Source organism: Erinaceus europaeus, chromosome 11 (assembly GCF_950295315.1).
Source record: "Erinaceus europaeus chromosome 11, mEriEur2.1, whole genome shotgun sequence".
In the NCBI taxonomy this organism is placed as follows: Eukaryota; Metazoa; Chordata; class Mammalia; order Eulipotyphla; family Erinaceidae; genus Erinaceus; species Erinaceus europaeus.
In genome coordinates, this window is record NC_080172.1 from 62,850,268 (window position 1) to 62,867,194 (window position 16,927).

The following is a 16,927-nucleotide window of genomic DNA, read 5'->3' on the forward strand; positions in this document are numbered from 1 at the left end:
AGGATCCTATGTAACTTCTGCATCCCTGTAGGTCTGATCTGGCTGGCATTCTGAGGTCAAAGCTAGGGACATTCCAGGCTGCACTCATTTCAGGACCCATCATCCTTGGGTGATAGGTAGAGTATATTACCCAACCTCCCTTCGGAGAATGGAACATTCCCTACCCTTGTTTATCCACATTGAGGGGAAGGTCCTATAGGGGCCCACAAAGGGGCCAATTTTTTCTTTTCTTTTAGTTTTTTTATTGGAGAATTAATGTTTTACATTCGACAGTAAATACAGTAGTCTGTACATGCATAACATTTCCCAGTTTTCCACATAACAATACAACCCCCACTAAGTCCTCTGTCATCCTTTTTGGACCTGTACTTTCCCGCTCTGCCAACCCACCCTAGAGTCTTTTATTTTGGTGCAATACACCAACTCCAGTTCAGGTTCTACTTGTGTTTTTTCTTCTGATCTTGTTTTTCAGCTTCTGCCTGTGAGTGAGATCATCCCATATTCATCCTTCTGTTTCTGACTTATTTCACTTAACATGATTTTTTCAAGATCCATCCAAGATTGGCTGAAAATGATGAAGTCACCACTTTTAATAGCAGAGTAGTATTCCATTGTGTATATATACCACAAGTTGCTCAGCCACTCATCTGTTGTTGTACACCTGGGTTGCTTCCAGGTTTTGGCTATTACAAATTGTGCTTCTAAGAATAGATGTGTACACAGATCTTTTTGGGTGGGTGTATTGGGTTCCTCAGGATATATCCCCAGGAAAGGAATTGCAGGGTCATAGGTCGGTCCATTTCTAGCATTGTGAGAGTTCTCCAGACTGTTCTCTACAGAGGTTGGACCAATTTACATTCCCTCCAGCAGTGCAGGAGGGTTCCTTTGATTCCACAACCTCTCTAGCATTTGTTGATATTATCTTTTCTGATGTATGACATTCTCACAGGAGTGGAGTGGTATCTCATTGTTGTCTTTATTTGCATTTCTCTGACAATCAGAGACTTGGAGCATTTTTTCATGTGTTTCTTGGCCTTTTGGATGTCTTCTGTGGTGGATATTCTGTCCCTGTTCTCTCCCCATTTTTGGATGGGGTTATTTGTTTTCTTGTTAAGTTTGGCAAGCTCTTTATATATTTTTGTTATTAGCCTCTTGTCTGTTGTATGGCATGTAAAGATCTTCTCCCATTCTGTGAGGGGTCTCTTGGTTTGGGTAGTGGTTTCTTTTGCTGTGCAGAAGCTTTTTAATTTGATGAAGTCCCATAGGTTTATACTTGCCTTAGTCTTCTTTGTAATTGGATTTGTTTCATTGAAGATGTCTTTAAAATTTATGTGGAAAAGAGTTCTGCCAATATTTTCCTCTAAGTATCTGATAGTTTGTGGTCTAACATCCAAGTCCTTGATCCACTTGGAATTTACTTTTGTGTTTGGTGAAATAGAGTGATTCAGTTTCATTCTTCTGCATGTTTCAACCCATGTTTTCCCAATACCATTTGTTGAAGATACTCTGCTTTACCCATTTAATAGTCTGGGCCCCTTTGTCAAAGATTAGATGTCCATAGGTATGGGGGCTTACTTCTGGGCTCTCAATTCTATTTCACTGGTCAGTGTGTCTATTCATGTTCCAGTGCCAAGCAGTTTTGATGACAATGGCCCTATAATACAGTTTGAGATCTGGGAGTGTGAAATTAGGGTTGAGAACTGCTGTTTGTTTGCTTGTTTTCACCTCCTAATCTTTTAGCACTGTAGATTAGATCTTAATCTTAAAAAAGAAAAAGTTTATTAGTGAGAAAGAGATAGAACCAGAACATTATGTAGCATATGCTATGCTGGGGTTCAAACTTGGGACCTCATGCTTACAAATCTGATACTCTACCACCTGCACCAACTCCTGAGCTGTTATCTTGATTATTGTAAAAAGTGTTTGCCGAGGGGCTGGGCAGTAGCATAGCGAGTTAAATGCACATGACGCAAATCACATGGACCTGCGTATAATCTCTGTTGGAGCCCCCAGCTCCCCACCTGTGAGGGAGGGGTCACTTCACAAGCAGTAAAGCAGGTCTTCAGGGGTCTGTTTCTCCCCATCTCTGTCTTCCCCTCCTCTCTTGATTTTTCTCTGTCCTATCCAACAACAACAGCAATAACAACAATAATAATAACAACAGTAAACAACAAGGACAATAAAAAGGGAAAAATACCATTCAGGAACAGTGGTTTTGTAGTGCAAGCACTGAGCCCAGCAATAACCCTGGAGGAAAAATAATAATAATAATAATAATAATAATATTTTTTTAAAGTGCTTATATGCACTAATTGATAAAACTAAAACAAAATAATGATTACTATCAAAGTTCTTGACGGTCACTTAGTAGTAAAGTGTTTCCAGTAAAAGAAACTTAGATTAAAAAAAATTATCTTTTATATTTAAAAGGCTTTTTGTTTGTTTGATTTTGCTATGTTCTATTTTATTCTAGGGCTTCAAAAACAAACCAAAAAAGATGGGTCATATAAAGCCAGATTTAATTGATGTCGACTTAATCAGAGGTGAGTGTTAAAGTTGATTTGTTTCTTATATATATTTATCATTAAGTTATTTCATTATAGTACTAAAGATTGTTTTAGATATCTTCCCTATGTGATGATGTACTTTGATTTCCAAAAATGAATGTTCTTTTTTCATCATTTAAACATAGGACATTTTCCCCCCCTTTGATCTAGTACTGTGTGAAAAATTACACTGTTTTCCTAAGAGAGAAGGATTGACTTTAGAAATTAGGGGAGGGGGTCAGGCGGTAGCGCAGCAGGTTAAGCACATGTGGCACGAAGCACAAGGACCAGTGTAGGAATCCCAGTTCAAGCCCCGGCTCCCCACCTGCAGGGGAGTCCCTTCACAGGCAGTGAAGCAGGTCTGCAGGTGTCTGTCTTTCTCTCCCCCTCTCTGTCTTCCCTGCCTCTCTTCATTTCTCTCTGTCCTATCCAACAATGACGACATCAATAACAACAACAACAATAACTACAGCAACAATAAAAAGCAAGGGCAACAAAAGGGAAAATAATTAAAAGATTAAAAAAAAAGAAATTGGGAAATATATAGCACTCAAGATACTCAACAGAGTTTGACTTACTCTTAGCTCTTGTCCTTGTAATGGAGGCAAGAAATTATTAGATTTAATGAGCATGTAGAAGGATCCTTTTTTTAAAAAAAAAATATTATTATGCAAGAGAGAATGAGAGAAATAAACTCAAATACTGCTAAACTCTGACATAAAGTAGTGCTGGAGATTGAACCTGGAGCAAGTTGGTACTCTGCCAGATTGGATTATCTCTCCAACCCAACTCTTTACTGTTGTTGTTGCATGGGCTTTTTGTGCATTTGTCATTCATCATTTCCAGTAGACTTTTCTTTTCAATATCACATAGAAAAAAAAAAGAGAGAGAGATATACCACAACACTTTTTATTTATTTTTATTGGGGAATTAATGTTTTACATTCAACAGTAAGTACAATAGTTTGTACATGCATAACATTCCCCAGTTTCCCATATAACAATACAACCACCACTAGGTCCTCTGAATCCTTCTTGGACAGAGTCTTTTACTTTGGTGTGATACGCCAATTCCATTTCAGGTTCTACTTCTGTTTTCTTTTCTAATCTTGTTTTTCAACTTCTGCCCTAGAGTGAGATCATCCCATATTCATCCTTCTGTTTCTGACTTATTTTACTCAACATGATTTTTTCAAGATCCATGCAAAATCGGCTGAAAATGGTGAAATCACCATTTTTTACAGCTGAGTAGTATTCCATTGTGTATATATACCACAACTTGCTCAGCCACTCATCTGTTGTTGTACACCTGGGTAGCTCCAGGTTTTGGCTATTACAAATTGTGCTGCTAAGAACATATGTGTACACAGATCTTTTTGGATGGATATGTTGGGTTCCTTAGGATATATCCCCAGGAGAGGAATTGCAGAATCATAGGGTAGGTCCATTTCTAGCCTTGTGAGAGTTCTCCAGACTGTTCTCTACAGAGGTTGGACCAATTTACATTCCCACCAGCAGTGTAGGAGGGTTCCTTTGACCCCACACCCTCTCCAGAATTTGCTGCTATTACCTTTTCTGATGTATGACATTCTCACAGGAGTGAAGTGATATCTCGTTGTTGTCTTTATTTGCATTTCTCTGACAATCAGAGACTTGGAGCATTTTTTCATGTGTTTCTCGGCCCTTTAGATCTCAATACCACAACACTTTTTCACCACTCAATTTCCCTTCTGCTTTGTAGCTCCATGTTTTGCCAGTTTCTTGAACCTCGGCCATTGTCCTCCCTTGAAGGACTCTTAAAACAATTATAATAAAAAAAAAAGTGTAAACCAAAAAAAAAGTGTAAACCACTGGTTTACAATATTGAAAGGCTTGTAGTTAGAGATAGCTCTGCTGGGAGAGGATGGGACTTGCATGACTGAGGCTTTTAGTTCCATCCCCAAGTAGTACATGTACTGGAGTGGTACTCTGTCTTCTTTCTCTTTTTCCCCTTCAAGTGAAACTTTCTCTAATAAAATAGAAGAAAAATAATTTAAAACATGATCATTAGATCTTAGAAGTGTAGTTTCATACTTATGTATGTTGTATAATATTGAGCATACCCACCAACAAAGTTTCGGTGTCATCACAGCAAAGAAAGCCCTCTATCTGTCCCTTTTCCCTTTACCTCCTCATTCCCTCTGACAACCACTATACTTTAGAATTAGAATTAATTTGATTATTATTATTTTCAAGTTTGTAATGTAGTAGTTGTCTCTTACTTCTTTAGTTACTTCCCTGAGCATAACCCAGTTGTAGCTATTATGTTCCAAAAGACATGATGCCATGTTTTTTTAAAAATTTTTTGTTGTTGTTGTTGGATAGGATAGAGAGAAATGGAGGGAGGAGGGGAAGACAGAGAGGGAGAGAGAAAGATAGACACCTGCAGACCTGCTTCACCACTTGTGAAGCGACTCCCCTCAGGTGGAGAGCTGGAAGCTCGAGCCAGAAGCTCGAACCGGGAACCTTACGCCATTCCTTGCGCTTTGTGCCACCTGCACTTTTTAAAAAAAAATTTTTGTTGGGGAATTAATGTTTTACATTCAACAGTAAATACAATAGTTTGTACATGCATAACATTTCCCAGTTTTCCATATAACAATACAACCCCCACTAGGTCCTCTGTCATCCTTCTTGGATCTGTATTCTCCCCACCCTCCCACCTCAGAGTCTATTACTTTGGTGCAATACACCAATTCCAGTTTAAATATTTTATTTATTATTGGATAGAAACAGAGAAATTGAAAGGGGATGAGGTAGAGAGGGAGAGAGACAGAGGGATACCTGTATCTCTGCTTCATCACTTGTGAAGCTTTCTCTCTGTTGGTGGGGACCACGGGCTTGAACCTGGGTCCTTGTGCACTGTAATGTGTATGCTTAACCAGGTGCGCCACCACCTGGCCCCAATGATGCCATGTTTTTAATGACAGAGAAGCATTTTTTTTTGTACTCTTTTTTTTTAAAAAAAATTTTTTTTCTTATTTCTTTATTGGATAGAGACAGCCAGAAATTGAGAGGGAAGGGGGAGATAGAGAGGGAGAGAGACAGAAAGACACCTGCAGCCCTGCTTCAGCACTCATGAAGCTTTCCCCCTGCACGTGGGGACCAGGGGCTTGAACCTGGGACCTAGCACATTGTAACATGTGCACTCAACCAGGTGTTCACCATCTAGCCCCACAGAGAAGCTTTTTTTTTTTAATTTTTATTTATAAAAAGGAAACACTGACAGAAACCATAGGATAAGAGGGGTACAACTCCATACAATTCCCAACACCACAACTCCGTATCCCATCCCCTCCCCTGATAGCTTTCCTGTTCTTTATCCCTCTGGGAGTATGGACCAAGAGATATTAATGGGGTGCAGAAGGTGGAAGGTCTGGCTTCTGTAATTGCTTTTCCGCATGGCGTTGACAGATTCATCTATACTCCCAGCCTGTCTCTCTCTTTCCCTAGTGGAGTGAGGCTCTGGAGAAGCAGGGCTCCATGACACATTGGTGAGGTCATCTGCCCAGGGAAGTCCAGTCGGCATCACGGTAACATCTGGAACCTGGTGACTGAAAAAAGAGTTAACATATAAAGCAGAACAAATTGTTGACTAATCATGAACCTAAAGGCTGGAATAGTGCAGATGAAAATTTGGGGGGGGGGGTCTCCATTTTGTAGATAGTTAGTAGACCTCTTTTGGTTATATTCCAATGCCAGGCACAGAAATAAAACAACAAGAGAAGCATTCTTTTGGGAAGGAGAGAACCAGAACATCACTCTGCCATAAGCCCTGCTAGGGATCAAACTCATGACCTCATGCTTGAGAGTTCAACACTTTATCCATTAGAGCATCTCCTAGATTTCTTCCCACAGTTTCTTTGTTCAGTCATTTGTCAATGGGAATTTAGATGTATTTCTTAGTTTAATCATTGTGAACAGCGTGTCTGTGAACATAGGGGTACATATATCCTTTCAAATTAGATTTTTCATGACCTCTAAATATATGCCTAGAAATGTTATTGCAGGATATTTCAGATTTTATTTTTTAAAAGAATCTCCATACTAACTCTCACAGGAACTGCATTAGTTTGCATTCGGAAGGTCCTTTATAGCTGAATAGATTATGTGCTAACTTTTGCTTTTACTCATTTTTAATATAGGACTGTAAGTGAGTGTAAGTGCTTGATGTTTTATTTTATTTTATATTTAAAGGCTCAACATTTGCCAAAGCCAAACCTGAAATTCCGTGGACATCTCTGACTCGGAAAGGAATTGTTCGAGTTGTGTTTTTCCCATTGTTCAGCAATTGGTGGATTCAGGTTACCTCTTTAAGAATCTTCATTTGGCTGCTAGTGCTTTACCTCATGCAAGGTAATTGGAAGGGCTGCAGTGAATTACGACTAATTCTTTTTTCCTCTTTTGCCATTTGATAATAAAGGTCTTACTATTCTTATGTTTACTCTTTCCTTTGATGGATTAAAGTATGAATGAATGGGACTGGGGAGATAGGTCATTGATAGAGCACAGGATGTGTCTGCTTGAGACTCCAGAAGCCTGGGTACAGTCTCTGTCACCACCATATAGCAGAGCTGAATGATGCTGTAGCTTCTCTCTCATAACTAACTAACTAAATATATAAACCATACCAAATTACACACACACACACACACACACACACACACACACACACACACACACACACACACACACACCACACACACACACACACACACTAACTAGGGAGATAACTGTTCATGATATAGCACCAACTTGCTTGCCTGAGACCCCAGAGGCCACAGATTAAATCCACACTACCATCTTAGATGAGGAGTGAGCAGTGCTCAGTGCTTTCTTTCTGTTTCTCTCTTTCTTCTCTGTTATTTTCATTCATAAAACACACACACACACACACACACACACACACACACACACACACACACACACAGTTCATCATTTAGTTCACCATCTTAAAATTACCTGCTCAGAGAACAAAACGTAATTGTATAATTCTCCTGAATTTCAAAACCATCTCAGTCCTTTTGGACCAGACTATGTCAATCTTTTATTCTGTCTGATCTTCACAACTGGGTTGCTTCAAGGTTTGATCCAGATTCTGTTTTCTTTTCTAGGTACACTCATGAAGCCCCATTACTTTAAATATAGTCAATATACTGGCAATTCCTAGTTTGATATATTTTTTTAAAAAGCTTATTCTTTTAAAATTTTTTAAAAAGATATTTTATTTCATTTTAATGAGAGAGATACAGAGAGAAAGACCAGAGTACTGTTCAACTCTGGTTTATGGGTTTATGGTTTATGGTTTATGGCTGGGGACTGAACCTGGGACCTCAGAGCCTCAGGCATGGAAGTCCTTTGTATAACCATTATGCTGTCTCCCCAGCCCCTCCCCCCAGTTTTATATCTTTAGGCTACATTTTTTTTAAATTTCTTTATTGGGGAATTAATGTTTTACAGTCAATAGTAAATACAATAGCTTGTACATGCATAACATTTCCCAGTTTTCCATATAACAAAACAACCCCCACTAGGTCCTCTGTCATCCTTTTTGGACCTGTATTCTCCCCCCCCCCCACACCCCAGAGTCTTTTACTTTGGTGCAATATGTCAATTCCAGTTTTTTTTCTGATCTTGTTTTTCAAATTCTGCTTTAGGCTACATTTCTTTACTGAACTTCAGACTCAAAAGTCCAACTTCCTGCTTGACATTTTCACATGAAAATTTAAGATATCTTGAATGATGTATCACCTCCCAGGCTACTAAACACCTTTTGATGATTACCCAAGAGTCCATCATATGAAAACACCATCATCTACATAACTGTTCCTATGTCATGAGCATTTAGATTAGTTTCTTTTCAATATTAAAATCATGAATAAAATTTCCCATTTTTTATATTTTTTCATAATAGAATTATCTGAAATGAGTTTACAGGTCAAAGCAAAACATTTTAAGACTTTCAGTATGTATAGAGACATTTATGTCAATGCAATTCTTTTGGAAAATAAGTAGAAGTGCCTATGTAACCACAGTCTGCCAGCTTTACTAGAATTTAAAAGTTGTTGGGAGTCAGGCTGTAGCGCAGCGGGTTAAGCGCAGGTGGCGCAAAGCACAAGGACCGGCATAAGGATCCTGGTTTGAACCCCGGCTCCCCACCTGCAGGGGAGTCGCTTCACAGGCAGTGAAGCAGGTCTGCAGGTGTCTGTCTTTCTCTCCTCCTCTCTGTCTTCCCCTCCTCTCTCCATTTCTCTCTGTCCTATCCAACAACGACAACAACAATAATAACTACAACAATAAAACAACAAGGGCAACAAAAGGGAATAAATAAAATAAATATTTTTTTTAAAAAGTTGTTACTGAATTTGACAAAAGCTTTGTCCACTTGTGTTACTCCTTTGATCATGTGTAGGGCAAGACGAAATATTTCTCCACGTGCTTGTTATTGAAGAATTTATTTATACTTGAGATATAGGAAATTGTATACATTGTGTTTTCATATGTAATCCAGAGTGTTTCAGTGATTCTTTCACACTTTCTAGCTATATAGTCATATTGTGGCAAATAAAAATTCAGTCTCCTTTTTCATATATTTCATTTAATGTTACTGAGAACTGTTAAATACCAAGGGTGGCCTTGTTTTGTTCCTGATTTCACATATATTCAGTAATATGACTTGTTCATTTTTCTTACATATTTTTAGTATGTTAGGGATGTATTTTAAGAGTTACTTATATATGTATGTTTATTATAAGAAGCTATTGTGAAGGAAGGAGAGAAATCCAGAGTTTAAGCTCATTTCCAGCTTAAGGTGGTACTGGGGATTAAATTTATGACTTCTGGGACTTCAAGCCTGAAAATTTGTGCTCTAAGAGTCTGAGTTATCTCCTTGACCCAGAAATATTTTTATGTCAATGTTTATAAAATATTGACAATGAAAATTAGATACAAATCAGGAAGAAAGCTGATTTTTTTTATTTTTTATTAGACTTGGACCAAATTCTACAGGTTAAAGACACAGTCCTTCAGAAGACTACCTTACCTACACATACCAGCCTCACTTTGGGAATTCGTAGGGCTACCTTCTCTTCCTGGATTCATTTTTGAGGGTTTTCCCATTCATCCCTTCTATACTTCACTAGAATGACTTAAAGAACTTGTAGTTATAGTTTTATTATGCAAAAAGATACAAGTTAGAAGAGATGCCTAGGGCATTGGCACACATAGCCTGGCAGGGTTCCAAGCACAGTGTTTGTATCCTCCTCAAGGGGTAAGTTATCCCTCCAGCCATAATAGGTAGCAATATTTACAGAGTATCAAGATGTTTGGTGGAAAGTGAATGATCTACATTGTCATACTGTCAGAAAAGCAAATTTTGTGAACACATTTCTCTTTACTTGCTCTGTGATCTAAAGCTTCTGGTTTTCACTCACTGTTTATGTAAGTAGATATGTGCCCTTTTTTTGTATACTTTTAATTTTTTAATTTGTTATTTTTAAAGATAGAAACAAGAGAGGTAGAGAGACAGAGAGGAAGGAAAAGAAACCACAGCACCAAAGCTTCCTTCAGTGCAGTGGGAACTGGACTTGAGCCTGGGTCACACACACAGCAAAGCAGTGCATGTTATGTCACCAGGCCTTTGTGTACTTTTTAAATAATATGAATTTTTAGTTAGTTTGCATAGTAATAAAAATTACTTTTGTCTTACAATTTGAAACCTCTTTGCAGTTATAGCACTTGTGTTATATTCTATGATGCCTATTGTGAATGTAAGCGAAGTACTTGGACCCTTGTGCCTTATGTTACTCATGGGAACTGTCCACTGTCAAATTGTGTCTACTCAGATAACAAAGCCACCAGGAAACAATGGAAATCGGAGAAGAAGGTAAAAAGAGAAATTATACCTGTTGTTGAAAGAGGCATTGTAGAGACTTAGAAAATCTTGACTAATGAAAAATCATTCTCTTTTTGAATAGTTTACTTTTCACTTTTCTTCCTGATGCTAAGAAACCTTGTCATGAACTTTTAATCCCAGATTGGATTTTGTCATTGAATACAGTTATTTAAAAGGTGAATTGCTATACTACACTATTTGTTAAAATTGTTTTTGTTGTTGTTGTCACCAGGGCTTTACTGCTCCAGCTTGATCTTTTTATACAGAGGGAAACAGAGACAGAGAGATAGAGACGCGAGTGAAATTCCTACAGCACTCAGTTCCTTTCGTGCATTGGGGGCTGGGCTTTGGATTTGAGTCATGTGCATGACAATTAGAAAAAATTTTCAGATTTTATTCATTTTTTCATGAGAGAAAGAGAATATGAGTGAGAGAGAGAGAGAGAGGCAGAGAGAGAGAGAGAGAGAGAGAATGAGAACCAGAACCCAGAGCATCACTCAGCTCTGACTTATGGTGGGCTAGGGAATGAACCTGGGGCTTCAGTGACCTCTTGACATGCAGTTCCAATGCCTATCCACTGAACTATATTCCTAGAGCCTCTCCCATATTATTCTTTATTAAAATTTATCTCAAATTATTCTGGAACAGTATTCTTTTTGGTCTGGCAAGCTGGCTTACCTAGGAGCATGTCCGCTTTGCCGTACATGTGACCCAGGTTCAAGTCCAGCCTCTATCACACCGGGGGAAGCTTCTTGTTCTCTTTGTCACTGTCCCTTTGTCTTGTCTGTTTTCATTTGAAAACGTCCTGGAGCAGTTGTCCTGAGACCCTAGCAGCAGCAGCAACAATAATAATAAATGCTTCAGAATATAATCAGAATCAAACTTTAGTGAAAGTTCATTGTAAACAAGGATCTTAGCACATTGTGTTAATACTATTAAAATTTTACCTCTTTTCAGTATATATAAGAATAGGCTTCTGAGTATTTTTAAACTTTCAGTAATGATTCACTTGACTTTTTTACACATTGAATTTTAATCACATTTTTACTGGTTATGTGCTTTTGGTTTTAGAACTGTTAAGAGATTTCCTCACTACATGTCACATTATTTTCTGAAAGTTGCATTATCTTTCCTCAGAGTACCTGTACATTGTGTCTTTCTAAGCAGTTATTCCTTAAGATGTTTTTGTTTTGTGCAATGAATTTCTACACACCCTAATTTTAAATTTTTTTAGTATTTATTTATTTTCCCTTTTTTATTGCCCTTTTTATTGTTGTTACAGTTATTGTTATTGATGTCATCATTGCTGGATAGAACAGAGAGAAATGGAGAGAGGAGGAGAAGACAGACGGGGGAGAGAAGGATAGACACCTGCAGACCTGCTTCACCACTTGTGAAGCGAGCCCCCCCCCCCCCCCCCCGCAGGTGGGGAGCTGGGGGCTCAAACCGGGATCCTTACGCCGGTCCTTGCACTTCACGCCATCCACCTGTGCTTAACCCGCTGTGCTACCGCCTGACTCCCCACACCCTAATTTTTAATGATTAAATTTTTACCAAAAAATTATATAGGACTATAAAATCAATTCAGTTCCATTGATTTATTATTTTTCTTGTCATGGAGGATTTACTGTTTCTGTCTAACTTCTCTAGATAGTAAGAAAGAGAAAGAAGGAGAGAGAGAGAGAGAGACAGAGAGAGAGACCACAGACTGAAGCTTCCTTCCCCTAGTGCAGTGGGGTGGGAAGCTGTGTGGACCAGATGCTTTCCCATTTAAACTGCCTTGTTGACCCTGAATTAATATATTTTTTAAAGATTTATTTTATTTATTAATGATAGAACAGAACAGAACATGATTCAGATACAGCCAATCCTGGGGATCAAACTCCAGACTACAGTGCTTGTTAAACCCAGTGCTTTATCTACCATGTCACCTCCTGAGTTGCTGATATAATGATTTTTAAGGAAGTCAAATATACTCTCATTAGTATTTATAGGATACCATTTCTTTTAATTGTGTAGGATATCAACAAAAATTAGTGAAGTGAATTTTTTCTATTTTTTTCATTTTCTTTTTTCCCCCTTTTTTTCTCCTTGTCTTCATTTCACTAATTAAATATGCCCAAATGAATAGACTTATTATATTCATAAAGAAACTATTCCTTTTACTGTAGTATGGGCTATATCAGAAAAAGACTGTTGGCATACATACATACATACATACATACATATAATTTTTTTTCTCCTGGTAAAATTTTGAATCACTTTATCTTTAATGAATGAATAAATGGATAACATAGGAGTCTGGCTTATTTCTAAATAAATTTCTTGTTTTGGGGTGAGGTGGATAGCATAATGGCTATGCAAACAGACTCTCATGCCTGAGGCTTCGTCAAGTCCCAGGTTTAATCCCCCACACCACCATAAGCCAGAGCTGAACAGTGCTCTGGTTAAAAAAAAAATTGTTTTGGCTCATATCTCAGACATTTTTGCACAATTCATATGAAGTTGAGTATATTTAATTTCAGGACATAACTTTTTGGTGTAGTTTTCCTTGGTGATATTTTAGGCAGAAATAGAAATGATCTTAAATAATCTAAAGATGTTGAAGATGCTGAAGGATTTTTCTTTGTTCTCATAGAAAATTACGAAAAACTGTAAATGGTGATGGGAACCGAGAAAATGGAAATAACTTCTCTGATAAAGTCAAAGGAGTAGAAACCTTGGAATCTGTGCCATTTATCAGTGGTTTTTGGGGTAATCTCTTTGGCAACAGGTTGGAAATCTTACTTTGGAATTTGCACTTATCTGTAATCACACTGGTGTTTGCGTAGTATTGGGTGTCAGAAAAATCATGAGACACTTTTGCACAGAAAAAATATGTCATTAAACTACCAGATGGTTTCACACATAGGTGGAATCTAGAGATTTCATGCACATTAACTTGAAAAGGAAAAAAAATGAAGAAGAAGCAAGCACACTGTAAGACTCGTAAGAACTATGGTGGTTGTCTTTGGGAGGTGAGAGTCATAGAGCTTTGGTGGTGGGTGTGGTATGGATCTATAAACTATAATCTTACAATCTTGTAACAAATTATTAGTAACAAAAAAGAAAAAAATAGGTCATGCCTCTTTCTTTTTCTTTTTTTAATTTTTTTCCTTTATTGGGAGATTAATGTTTTACATTTGACAGTGAATACAATAGTTTGTACATGCATAACATTTCTCAGTTTTCCGCATAACAATACAACCCCCACTAGGTACTCTGGTCATGCCTTTTTCAACAACCCATCAGTATGCTATTCAATTAAGCTATAGAAGTATATACATTGTAAGCATATAAGTAAAGAATTTCTTACCTATCATATATTAATGATTGTCACTCAGAAAGCTCTTTTACAGTTCTTTATTAGTGAAATATTTACATGACTTCCTAAAGATATGCTTTATACTCTTTCATTGAAATGTCTTTGTGTTGAACACTGTCCTGGGCACTGGGCTTCCCTTTTTTCAGTGATTTCACTCTGGTAATGTGTAGTCATGTGTGTGCTCTACCGAGTGTCCCACTGCCTGGTCCCAAATTGCTGGATCTTAAAGGGTAAGAGAGGGTATATAGTCTGGGAAGTAGCACACAGACAGTGTGAGACAGGAGTTGCAGTGTGCACGAGTGGAGAAGTGGACAACAAGGTTCCTCTCAGTTAATTGGCATGTGTCTTTCTTTTTTAAGTTTCTGTCTGTCTTTCTTTCTTTGATAGAGACAGCCAGAAATTGAGGGGAAGGGAGACATAGAGAGGGAAAGAGACAGACAGACACCTGCAGTCCTGCTTTACCAATCGTGAAGCTGTTCCCCTCTATGTGGGGGCCGGGGGCTTGAACCTGGGTCCTTGTGCTGTAATGTGTGCACTTAACCAGGTGTACCACCACCCCGCCCCAACATGTGTCTTAAGAGTCTAGAGATAAGTATGTTCTGCCATCTTATACCTAAAGCCTGAAAAATATGATTTCTGACTTTTCTTGGATTTCTAGAATATGTATTATACTCTGTAAAAGAAAATAATTTCGTGAGAGATATTACATTCAGGAAGCTAATTGTCTCTTTCCCCTTTTCAAAAAATAGGGCTAAAAGAGTAAAATTAATATGCAACAAAGGGACTGAAACTGACAATGATGTGAGCTGTCTGCATCCTATTATTAAGAAGAGACAGGGTGAACCACAGAGTAAAATGAGGCAAAAAAAAGAGAAAGCAAAATTCTCAGATGGAGAAAAATGTCATAGGGTAAGATTTAAATGATAAACATGACAAAATATTTTCTGTGTAAACTTTTCTTTTTCTTACACATTACTAGAGATACATAACTACAGTATTTAATAGTATAAAAATAACACCTTTTCAGCCATTATTCAAACCGACAGCATTCTAAGTGTTTTACACAAAGCAGCTCATTTAACTTCTTCAATAGCACTGTAAAATAGGTGCATTTATTGCCATTACTTTTCAGATGAGGAAACAGCCCCAGAAAGATTCAGTTGCTTAAGGTAACAGCTAGTAAGTACAACTGTTTGACTTAGTTTGACTCAAGCCTATGCTTCTAACCACCACATATCACTGTTTTCTTATTTCGACTGCTTAATTGCATGTTCAGTGTCTTTCATTATTGTGACCAAATAATAATAGTAATTTTTTAATTTTTAAAATTCTGTTTTAGAGATTTTAAAATAATTTTTATTAGTGATTTAATAATCACTGACAAGATTGTGATATAAGAAGGGTACAATTCCACACAATTCCCACCACCAGAATTCCATATGCTTTCCCCTCCATCGGAAGTTTTCCTATTCTTGATCTCTATGGGAATATGAATCAAAGATCTTTATGGGGTGCAGAAGGTGGGAGGTCTGGCTTATAAATATGTATTTATTCATTAATGAGGTAGAGGAGAGAGAAAAGCAGAGCCTCACTCTGGCACATGAGATGAATTTAGGGACTAAATTCAGAACCTCATGCTCAGGAATGCAATGTTCCAACTCCTAGGCTGGAAATTAATTTTTTCCTTATATGTGATTTAATATTAGTTTACAAAGTTATAAGATAATAGAGGAACAATTCCGCACTCTTCCCACCACCAGAGTTCTGTGTCCCCATTCCCTCCATTGGAAACTACAGTGGTTCTCCCAAGTTCACAGATACGTAAAAGAAGCTGGGAAGTGTATTTTAGGTATGTTCCTAGAAATCTATGACTTTAAAAGATTCATTTACTTGGGGGGGGGGGAGAAATCAACACCAGAGGATCACTTTGGTATATGTGACACCTGGAATCAAACTTGGGAGCACATCCTTGTAGGTCAAACACTCTACCTGTTGTACCACTTCCTGGCTACAATTTACGATTGATAGGTTTAGAGTTTGTTCAAGTTTTGGCTTACTTTGCTTTTACTACTTGTTTTTTACATGATTATTTTTGTCTTTTGTATGTGCAACTTACTATGGTTGTTTGGACTCTCTTGTGAAGGAGTTGTTGTTCTCTTTGCAGGAGAATTTTAGGCACTTGGGTAGTGGTAATGGAGTGTCAGATGATCTGTCAAGCGAGGAAGATTGTGAGGCCCGGACACAGATGATCTTATTGCGTAGGAGTGTGGAAGGGGCCTCAAGCGACAATGGTTGTGAAGTTAAGAATAGAAAATCAATGCTTTCAAGGCACCTAAACTCTCAGGTAAATTTTATTTTAATTTATAAAAGTATGGATATTGATAGCTAAAGTGTTGAATAATAACAGTAAACATCTTTTCCTTTTGTCTTCTGTTGGTTTGATTTTTGGCAGGTGAAGAAAACCTCTACCAGGTGGTGTCATATTGTGCGTGATTCAGATAGTCTAGCTGAATCAGAATTTGAATCAGCAGTCTTCAGCCAGGTTTGTAGCACTTCAACACATCTCTGTTTAGAGTTGTTGGAAAAGTCATGTCTTTTTCTGTGCAAAATTGCATCCTGACCTTTCTGACAACCTAATAATAGCTTTACCCATTCTTTTTTTATTGGTTGCTCTAAAATACTTTTTATATGTGCCCGTCCTCCCCCCAAAGTTCACTTAGTATGTACTTGGACTATAAAGTTAATAAACTTTTATCTGTTTTTACCCGAGCACTGTTCACCTTTAGCTTATGGTGGTGTGGGAGGTTGAACCTGGGATCATGGAGCCTCAGGCATGACAGTCTTTTTGCATAACCATTGTGCTCTCTCCCTTGGCCAATAAACTTTTAAAACTTTTTTGAGTTGTTAGTGAAAGAGAATGGGACGGAAAAACAACCAGAGCATCACTTTAGTACATAAAATGCTGGAGACTGAACTCAGGACTTCATGCTCTGATAATTAAATACTTTGTATACTGTATCAACTCTTAGGGCCTATAGTTTATTCTTAAGCATTATTTCTCATTTATTCTTAAGCATCAATTGAT

General features: G+C 37.7%; 1 protein-coding gene across 8 annotated transcripts in view; it reads left to right on the forward strand.

Moving 5' to 3' along the window:
* PHTF1 (putative homeodomain transcription factor 1) overlaps positions 1-16,927 on the forward strand; it is a 67,741-nt gene that overhangs the window by 29,910 nt on the left and 20,904 nt on the right. For all 8 annotated transcript variants that reach the window (XM_060201855.1, XM_060201854.1, XM_060201853.1 and 5 more), the window contains 7 exons: positions 2,474-2,543; positions 6,782-6,940; positions 10,313-10,469; positions 13,117-13,251; positions 14,592-14,751; positions 16,007-16,186; positions 16,295-16,384. In XM_060201855.1, the coding sequence (XP_060057838.1) occupies positions 2,474-2,543; positions 6,782-6,940; positions 10,313-10,469; positions 13,117-13,251; positions 14,592-14,751; positions 16,007-16,186; positions 16,295-16,384 (951 nt within the window). The remainder of the gene's footprint in view (positions 1-2,473; positions 2,544-6,781; positions 6,941-10,312; positions 10,470-13,116; positions 13,252-14,591; positions 14,752-16,006; positions 16,187-16,294; positions 16,385-16,927) is intronic.